A 10,078-nucleotide genomic window follows, 5' to 3' on the forward strand; every position below is an offset into this window, starting at 1 on the left:
GATCAACAGCGGATACCGCACCGTGACGTCAGAAGCCAGTAGGTGGCAGTAGTGTTCTTTGACAAACGTGGATGCCTCCAGTAAAGCACATTCAAATGAAAATTACTCTTAAAAACACATCATTTATTGAACAGTATGTAATAATTTTATATTTAAAGTACTTTGAGTAGTTTGAATTCTGAATATGACCGGACTTTTCATTTAATCCAGGCTTAAAAGGTCGTTAGAGTCAGGCAGTGCTAGTATGCACCATCAGAACAGACTAATGCTTTTTGCAGCATTCTGGGGTTCTTTAAAGGAGCAGCAGGACTTCATGTTTATCCTTTTACCAGAGCTGCCATTAAAATCCAATCCTGACTATTTCTGTACTGTGCAAAAATATTTTAAGCACTGAAGATTTAGTGCACAAAAGTTTGTCCGGAATATTTTCTCAAAGTATATTAATCTAAATTAAATTTTGCATCTTCTACTAGCTTGAACTCTGGAATCTTTGACCTTTGAACAAACCAATAAAATATATATATATATATATATATATATATATATATATATATATATATATATATATAAAAACTTGAAACTTACAGCTGCACTGCTATAGAAGAGGATTAGGGCCACTGAAAAAAAAAAGTTATTCTAAATTAGATTTTGCATCTTCTACTAGCTTGAACTCTGGAATCTTTGACCTTTGAACAAACCAATTAAAAAAAATAAAAAAAATAAAAAAAAAATAATAAATATATATATATATATATATATATATATATATATATATATATAAAAAACTTGAAACTTACAGCTGCACTGCTATAGAAGAGGATTAGGGCCACTGAAAAAAAAGTTAACTGATTTTTAAATTTTTTTTAAAAGTCAGAATTCTGGGAAAAAAGTCAGAATTCTGAGAAAAAAGTCAGAATTCTGACTTTTTTCCCATACTAAGCTGAAATAAAATTAAAAAATCAGTTAGCTTTTATTTATTTTTTTTTCAGTGGCCCTAATCCTCTTCCGTAGCACTGCTGAAAATTCCTTTTTCACTAATTAATACTACAGAAAAACAAAACAAAACTGGTTTTTAAACTTGCCTTGAAATTTTGCTCCAACGCGTTTGCAGCGGCCCCTGCTGGAGCATCAGTGCCATGACGTTTGGAGGGAAAATGAAGCAAACCAGAACCAAGGGAAGCGAGTGACACCATGAATGGCAATAAGCTTTTTATTTAAACATTAAGGCAGTGTCTTTTTTTGTGTGTTTTTCGTTTTTACACTGCTATCCACAAAGCTTGCTGGTGGGCATGTAGAATTTAACCATGTGTATATTTCTTTTCATAATACCACCCTTGAAGCAAGCAACATAAATATTTACATCTCTTCAATTGTATATACAATCCTTGATATTATACAGTGGGTTATAATAAAAAAAAAGAAATATGCACAAAACGGCTGGACAATGTAATGTTTGTCAATTATCTTCCCCTCCCGTGATTGGACAGTTCAGGGAACGCATCAGTGTTTGACGCGTCCTTTTAGGTTTTAATGATTAATTCTATTTTTGAGAAAATAAATGTGCAACAAAAGAATAAACAATATGAATGAATGCATGTTAAAAAGTATTTTCAGTGTACTTTTAGAAACAACTTAGAAATCTTTTTTAGAGAACAGCTGGGTGCGCCTTCGCCCGTTTCAACGTGTCGGCGGCGGCACCGATTCACGCAGAGGGGCCTTCCTGTTTCTTCCTCTGCTGGTCTGACTGGGAGAAGCTAAAGCAGGCGAGGCGTGCTGGACGCTTCGCCGCCGACAGCGAGGACGGGAGAGGAGGTAGTCCTATAACAGTCGGGTCTGCGCTGTGATGAGACGAGGCGAAGACGCAGGGGAAGTCTTCCCGGACGCTTCGCATGAGGTTGCACAGAAATACTGCATGAAAATGTGAGTCACATTAAGCAGAACGCCATCCTCTCGGCTTCCTCTGACCCGTACAGAGAAAGGAGGTGCAATGAAGTACACTTAAAGTAGTTTATGCTGCATGTTTTAAAGTATAAAAAAACTAGTGGAGGTCCATGGAAGCAGTGCAGAATAAGTAAAAACAATTAAAAGCTAAGGCAGTGACAGATTTGGAGAAATGGGGGAAAAATATTCAAAAGAAAGCAGGATGTTTGATTTTTAATTCTCCATGTAGACATTATGAACCCTTAAAAAGCAGTCGGGGGTTAAAGTAAAGAAAAAAAAAACAAAATTGTGCGTCAATTAACTTCAGCTCTATAATTTTTTAAAATAAATGGCACTTAACACTAAGAATATCTCTTAACTGTACAAAATCTGCCGAGATGAGGAGATGAATCCAGGCACCTCCATGGGGCAGTAAAAGCTCCTGGATGGGACTCCAGCAGTTCAGATCAGAGCCGAGGGAGGGGGGGGTGGTGGCGTCATAGAAAGATGGCTTTTTTTTTTCTTTAAATCACCTCCTTAATGCAAGAGGGATCCAAACCTGCAGCTTTAAAGGTGGATCTGCAACCAGCAGCTTAGGGTTTCCACTGCGACGTGATTGTCGCTGCGAGTGGGACAGCGTTAACAGGAAGCGGCACTCCTGCCTATTCCCAGAAATGCCACCATGATCAGCTCGACAACTAAGTGCTTTATATGCAAAGAACTGTTCCAACAAACACAGACATGGTTAATATTAAAAAAGAAAGTGTCTCTTCCTCAGTGCCGTCTGGCAGATCCTCTCAGGCTCCATCAGATTCTCCACCAGCACCAAACCGCTCCGTTACCCTGTAAACCTCTGATATGATCCCACCCCTGCCTCTCCATCCCATCCTCTTACATCTTTGCAGATAACAGACAAAAAAATGACACCATCAAAAGTTTCACCACCAAAATGTACTAAAAGTTGCAGCTCACAAAAAAAAAAAAAAAAAACAACAGAACAAAACAAAAAACACAGGACTGGACTGAGAGTTCCAGAGAGACAAATCAAAGAACAAAAACCAAGAAAAACCAGAGATGCTGATTCTTCTTCTGTGTTCTTGTAGTGGTAAGCGGCCCACCGGCACACGGAGTTCACTGCTGAACATGAACGTGAGGTGTGAGCAGATAACAGCGAACACGCCAAACGCACGGCTCGATGCGCCCGTACTGATAAGGCCAGTGAGGAATAGTAGTAAAGTAAAAAAAAAAACTACAGAAAACGAGTGATTTGTCCTTCAGCGTAGTCCTGGAGTGAATGCATAACATGTAGGTGGGGAGAGACAGAGCCACACAGTTCCCCTTTTTACAATCCTCATCATCCACGAAGGGAGGAGGGGGGCTTTATTTATGGCCGACAGAGGGAGGGGGGGAGGCAGAGCTGCGGATTCGCTCGGCTGTCCTCTCCATGTGTGGAGCTGCAGGTGCTTTGCCGCAGTCTTTCTGGTCACTCGCTGTCAGACAGGGTTTCATACTGAGATGAAAGCAGAGGCTTAGGCTCCTCCTCCCAGGAGCGGCCCTGTCCGGGACCCGGGCCGCCCTGCTGGCCGGAGGAAGGGGAATGGGCTGAGACTGTCCCGCTGGGGAGACGCATGATCAGCGGGCTGCAGGGATAGGTCGAACCTGCAGGAGAAGGAGAAGGGGTGGATTTTTAAAAAGACTGATGATGAAATGTAAATAATTAATGTAGGTTGTCAAGCATCAGCTGTAAAATCAGGACAAAGTTTACATTTTTAAACAACTATAGATACTAAAACTGGTATCTATATAGTCTGTATTCCCTAAAGACTATAGACCCTCACTGCGTCCATCCTGTTATATGGAGGAAAAGAGTTTAAAAAAAGGCGAAAACGAGCTACACTGCTGCGCTCCATTCAGCCTTCATGTTATCAGCTTAAAGTGCTGCTCTCTCTCACTCTCATATGCCTGAACATGTTTAAAAGGAGAATTAATAAAGGTGAAGAAACCTGCTTAAACAGTTACTAACCTAAACATTTAAACAGAAAATGACCATTAAAACTGCAGTGATGACCACAAAATGTGGCTGACGGCATCTACCCATGATGCTGAGAGCTGGAATATTTGTGAGACATTTGAACTAATCAGCAGCCATGAATTAGAGAGTAATCATGATGCTAGATGTTTATGTGATGCCGTCATTAATGTGAGCTAGCAACTGCTAACGTGGCGCTTTCTGATTTAAACAGAACTTCAAAGCCATTATGTTTTATCTGCGTATTCATTAGTGATCAGTCTGTGTCGGGGGGGGGGGCTCCACCTGCAGATAGGGGCCGGTCCTCCCACATCCGGTTGGTAAGAGGGGTCCGTCGGTTGCAGTCTCCCTCGGAGTGAACTGACGACACCGACGAAGGCCTCTCGCTGCCGGATAGACCCGGTCCTGGGGACTTGGACTTGCGTCCATTAGAGCGGCCGCCGCTCTTAGAGGACTTTGAGCCGCCTGAAAACACAGGAGCAGAGAAGCTGATGAAAAAAGAAATAAAAAACCCCGACAAGCTGGAGTCAAAACATTTGAAATCTCTATGTGTGGAAAAATATTTAAGGCATAAGAAAAACAGCTGATTTGTGGAAACTTACATAATTTTATCTGTTATCTAAAAAAATAAAATAAAAATCTAGTTTGATGATTATGATTTCAATTACATGAAAACCAGATAAACTCAGATTCCGTATCTGCTTTTCCCTGAAGGCTGTAAAAAGAAAAACGTCTTCCTGCTAATAAACCTGGTCTCTTCAGTGCAGCCTAAAGGGTTGGTTATACTCCCGCAGCGATCTTCACAGGTATAATGCAGATATTTTTGATTTATGCTAAATTTTGAAGCGTGGTCTGCGCTACCTCATTCCACGCCACAACGCAAGAGGGACAATCACGAACTAGCTAGTAACGTGGGTGTCCGTGTGTCAGTTTGACGAGCTCGTTCGCCGTCTACAACCCCCTCATCCGTCTGGGATAGAGGTGCGCCGGGCCAGAGTTTCTGCCATTAGGTACACCAAACAGGAAATAGGCATATAGAGCGGATGTAGAATTGACCAATCAAAGTCCTCCTTCCACTCCTCCCACACAATAGGCTCATATATGCTGGATTAATCCTGGTTTAATTCTTATTGAACACTAAAAAACGAAACACCACAAAATAATAAAAAACAAGCTCCGTTTCGGGTGCACTCAGCTGAGTGGCATCATTATTGTTAATAACTGTGTATAGTTCATTAGACGGTTTGTAAAAAATACACTCATATAATGTTTCAAACTGCAATAAAGATCTTAAAAGAATGATGTATTTGAGTATTTTATTTTCACACTAAGACTTGGAATTATGGGTAATCCAGAGCGTAGATTAAAACCTTAACCGTTAAGTACAATGTGTTAGTACCAAAAAGAGATTGTTAAGCGGATTCCAGAAAAGAAAAAGGAAAAAAGAGCTGCTGGAAGAACGGGAAAAAAAATTCCCAGAAGAACCGAAGATGGAGAGCTGGACGTTGCTGTTACAGTGAGTAAAGATTGCGACTAAGAGATGAATGGAGAGAGCTCAAAATAGCCCCATGGCCTGTTGTGCTAACATGTGGTGGTGCGCTGTCATCAATGGTTCCATTCAAGGTGCACAGTCACTATATTTCCTGTTTGTGATGTATATACTACTGAGAATTGCATAATCTTCTTGGCCGATTTATGGAACTGTTGCCGTATCCTGAACCTTTATCACGTGTTCTACTTCATATGGGGCCAGATAATGATGCTTACGGGCCTATTGTGTCGTTACGCCATTGTCTTCCTTCCACTCAATTTCTCAACAAAATAATTTGTCAACTTTAGCGTTTGTCTCATCTTTCAAGCTGCAAGATATAACAATAAATAATAATACAGGGTTTATACAGGAATGAATAACTCTAATTTAATACTTTTTAATGTTCTTAGAAATAATTTTAATGTCATCAACAAGTAACCATGACTCTCGTATATATAAGGGAAAATCCTTCGTCATCTTTACCGACAACAGGCTGCAGCCATGTCCTAAATTTCTGCATTGCATTTTCCACATTCTCTAGCGTTTTCTCAGATTTGAGCTTCTTTTCCGAACACATGGCTTTACGATCAACCGGAAACAGCTACACACAAATATATCGCGATATAATATATCTGATGAAACTCTTTTTATATAATTTTTTTTTTAAATGCCATAATGATCACATTTAACAAATTTTAATACCAATTCAGGCCTTAATTTAAAAATGAATAATTTAATGATTTTTAATGACGTGTGGAAACCCTGTAATAAAGCTAAAATAATCCCTTTGTCTAAAACGAATCTTAAATTGTTAACTTCTTTAACCGAATTACTGGAAAAAGTTGTATATGTTTTTGGAATAGAATTCCAATTTTAAGGAATGAATTCGCAAATTTAAGGACAGTGAGGATTGGGTGAAGTTCTGATTTAGGAGAACAAATTACTAAAGAGATTCTATGAAGCAGTGAACATAAGCAGATTAAGGCGGTGGAGGATTGTCACCTTGTGAGAATGAGTCTTCTCGTCCGTCGGTGGAACCTGCTGGGTTAGCGGCGCTGGACGGGGAGCGCTCCTCAGACGACTCGTCGTACTTCCCCATTAAGGCCTTTCTGATTATGGCCTCCAGACCTATGGAGTTACCGGATGCCTCTGGAGCCGGGTGGCTGCGCACGCTCACAGGTCCTTTAAGGTGAAAGAAAAAAAAAAAATCCGGTATGTTAATTCAGAACAGAGTCTGCAGCGTTTGAAAAATCTTCCTCACATATTCAGTGCAGTCTTCTTACTGAACAGCTTACCTGCAGTGGTGGATGCTGGCATGTTGAAGATCTCCGTTCCTGGCTGACCTGCATCTAAAATCATCAAAAGAGAAACCAGAGGTCAGCTCGGTCTGGTCTTAATTAGTCCTTCGTACGCTTGAGGCGAGGCTCACTGAATTCTGGCTCGTTTCCATCTCCCGTCCTCTTCTTGATCATCTCCTGCTTCTTGGACTTGACGATGGCCGACGTGCTCTCTGTCAGCTTGCTGAAGAAAGCCGGAGCCTGAGAGGCATTGGGAGGAGAGCGGGAGGCCAGTCTGTTGGCGGGAAAAGAAAACAGAGTCAGGTTCACAGCAAGCTAACTAATCCATGACGGTTACAAAGTTCACCAAGCTTTTTTAATTCTGTATTTTACATGTTAAGATCGGTCATCCTGTTAGCTTTAGTTTTGGCCGTTTTGCTGTAAAAAAAACAGCAGTTTTTTTTTTGTTTTGCTGGCTGCTGTTTAGAAAAGTTTTCCTCCAACCAGCAGCTTACTGGGTTACAGCCACCGAGCGCAGTGAGAGGCGACAGGACTGAGAAGCAACTCAGTCTTTGAGTTTCTTTGCATTGGAGAAAAAACTTCTCTAGACTTGAGTATAATCTAAAAAAATCCAATAATTTTTCCATTCAGTGAAGCCGACACACTAATAAAATAAACTGTTAACAGAGCTGCTCAAATGTATTATGATTGCAACTGTAAATATTTGGAAGCTATGCTGTTTAATGCATCTTAAACCAGTTAATAATGCAAAGACAGAGATACAAAGTCACTAAGAAACTTTCACTGATTTCATTCTGTTCTGAAACTAGAAAATTATGGATCTCGACCAGGCCGGACCGGAGCGGAGCAAAAAATAGCGTGGCTCCGTATTTTGATGGTGACAGACGGAGAAGACGTACGTGGACGGTGACGTGTGGAGGAGTTGCGGTGGATGTGGAACGGCTCTCATTGATTAACATGACAGACAAATACTATGCACGACGTATGTGAGAGGGGCAGAGCGGAGCGCTGATGGAGTATGTGGAATCTGGGGGTCAGTATCCCAAGTAATAGAACTACAGAAGTCATCCTAAACAGATCTGGGCATGTTTTACCCAAAGGCATGCAGCAGGAGTTCAGAGAAGATGAGTGTGCAGAGCTGAAGCTTTTTCTGACCCAAGGCGCCTCAAAGATCTCATTCAACATCAGCGAGGTGTTTAAAGATCGTTCAGGGTGAGCAGATTTACTGCGGATGGAAACTGTGCTTTACACAAGGCCTTAAGCCTCCTCTGTGGTTCATTCTGGATGCAGAAACGACCAAAGCTTTCAGCAGTTAACCGTAAAGCTGAGAGGAGGAAAAATCAGGTCCTGAGTTTTTGTTGTAAATCTCGATGTTCAGGTCAGGACTGCTAGTTCTGTGATGTTAGTCACCTCTGTGTAATTACTGAGTCATTACAGAAGAAAGGCTTAAAAAATAACATTTCAATGTTTTGTCTTACAGCTAAAGGGAATTATGGAATCTAGAATCTGTTTGGGGGGGGGTCAACTCAGCTCAACTTGAAATCAATTCACAGAAAAACCTGCAGGGTGTAGATTTCATGTTTGTTTTGTCCGCCTTAAATATGGAATGAATTTTAGTGAATTATTGCTGCAAAATATATACTTTTTGTTTGATTTTTCCCCTTATTTTAAATTCTATTTGTCAAAAATTGTGTTTAAAGTTTTTAAATGATCAAATTCTTCTTGTTTTTTTTTTTACATTTCTGGTTTTCAGATTGAGCTTCCCCAACTGCATTTTTTTTAAATTGATTTCTACAGATCACATTCTCTTCAGGGGGTGGGCCTTCCTTCCTTTCTGTTTTTATTATTCCTCCTCTGTAGTGAGGAGAGATGATGCATTTCTATTGGTCAGCGTTGACATTGGCAACATCATTTCTATTGGTCAATGTTCATCAAGACGGGCTTTATGTAAACAGAATAAAATTTGTGAAAGACAAGTGGAAAAGAATGCCATTCTTAAAGCTCAACCAGAAAAACAGAAATTGGAAAGAAAAATTGGAAGTATAATTCTTTGAAAGATAATTTTTTTTTTAAATAAAGCTTTAAAAAAAATCTTTAAACTATATTTATTTTTAAACAGAATATGAGAAAATACGGGCGACGCGGACATCCCCTAACTACGGGAAATGTTTGGACTGCGCGTGCTCCTGTCTTTCACTGAGGACTCACCCTTGATCCCCCTGCTCCGTGGGGTAGGAAGCCCCTCCCTGGATGTCGGGCTCAGAGCTGGATCCAGGAGGAGACACCGGTTCGATGCCGTCGTTAGAAACACTGACGGGTGACGCCTTTTGCTGTGGAGGGGATCTAGAAACAACATGAAGACGTTATTATCAAATCATTAAAATAGTTTTCTTCTGTTTTAAACATCAGCGGCTGATTGCCAAGTCAGGCCCTCGTTTCCTACCTGTCTCTGTTACACTCCCCGCTGAAACCCTCTGAATAGCGGGACCCCTGAACAGACTGCTGTGAATTGGGGAGAGGCTGGGAGGCACTGGGTGGACGGCTCAGGTCCAGAAGAGAAGAGCCATGGTAGCTTTGCTGCTGTTGCTGCTGGCTCTGCCTGGTATAGTCTTTAACTATCACCTCCTGTGCATAAACACAACATTTCACTTATTCAAACGGTCCTGTCCTCCTGACAACATTGCCTTTTTCTCAGAGCATTGACTTACGCTGATGTGCTGTTCTAAGGTGACCACCCTTCGGCTGCCTTTGACACATGGGGAGGGGGGCTGTTGGCTTGGAGAGAGTCTCTCCTCTGAAGGCGGTCGATACAGACCTTGTGGTGGACCTGAGGAACAATATGCAGAGACAGAGATAGCTCAGATTCGGTCCTTTAAACAAACAATGATGCAACAGACAGGTTAGGATAGCGTCTTTGAGACGAGGAGGATCAAATATATTAAATTAAAACAAACCTGAGATTATTTCAGATCCATAAAACTATAACATGGTTCCTACAGATTTAATACAAGTTTCCAAGCTTCCCCAGAATCTTAATCCCATAGTTCTCAACTATTTTGTATGGAAACAGATGAATTGAAAACAGAGGGATGAAACAATAGATTAATAACGGCAGCAAATATAAAATACAACAAACACAACTTACTAAGACAAAGAATGAAGGTTTTAAATATATTGGGTTTTATTTGGACTGCTTTAAAGTCCATAATGTAATTATTGTTGTTTTGTAGCCACCTTAAGAGTAGCCTCTTGAGACCATCCTGATCTCAGGAGCTTTCAAGGTTTCACTCGCAGATCGTT

General features: G+C 40.8%; 1 protein-coding gene across 2 annotated transcripts in view; it reads right to left on the bottom strand.

The window, feature by feature from the left end:
* Positions 1–2,443: 2,443 nt before the first annotated feature.
* Positions 2,444–10,078, bottom strand: part of ncor2 (nuclear receptor corepressor 2) — a 145,108-nt gene continuing 137,473 nt past the window's right edge. For both annotated transcript variants that reach the window (XM_015370063.1, XM_015370061.1), the window contains exons 39-46: positions 9,487–9,605; positions 9,222–9,403; positions 8,987–9,121; positions 6,910–7,052; positions 6,776–6,829; positions 6,483–6,662; positions 4,235–4,414; positions 2,444–3,579 (exon numbers count right to left, since the gene is read on the bottom strand). In XM_015370063.1, coding sequence (XP_015225549.1) covers positions 3,404–3,579; positions 4,235–4,414; positions 6,483–6,662; positions 6,776–6,829; positions 6,910–7,052; positions 8,987–9,121; positions 9,222–9,403; positions 9,487–9,605 — 1,169 coding nt within the window. In that variant the 3' untranslated portion in view covers positions 2,444–3,403. The remainder of the gene's footprint in view (positions 3,580–4,234; positions 4,415–6,482; positions 6,663–6,775; positions 6,830–6,909; positions 7,053–8,986; positions 9,122–9,221; positions 9,404–9,486; positions 9,606–10,078) is intronic.

This window comes from Cyprinodon variegatus, unplaced genomic scaffold (assembly GCF_000732505.1).
Source record: "Cyprinodon variegatus isolate N-32 unplaced genomic scaffold, C_variegatus-1.0 Scaffold41, whole genome shotgun sequence".
Lineage (NCBI taxonomy): Eukaryota > Metazoa > Chordata > Actinopteri > Cyprinodontiformes > Cyprinodontidae > Cyprinodon > Cyprinodon variegatus.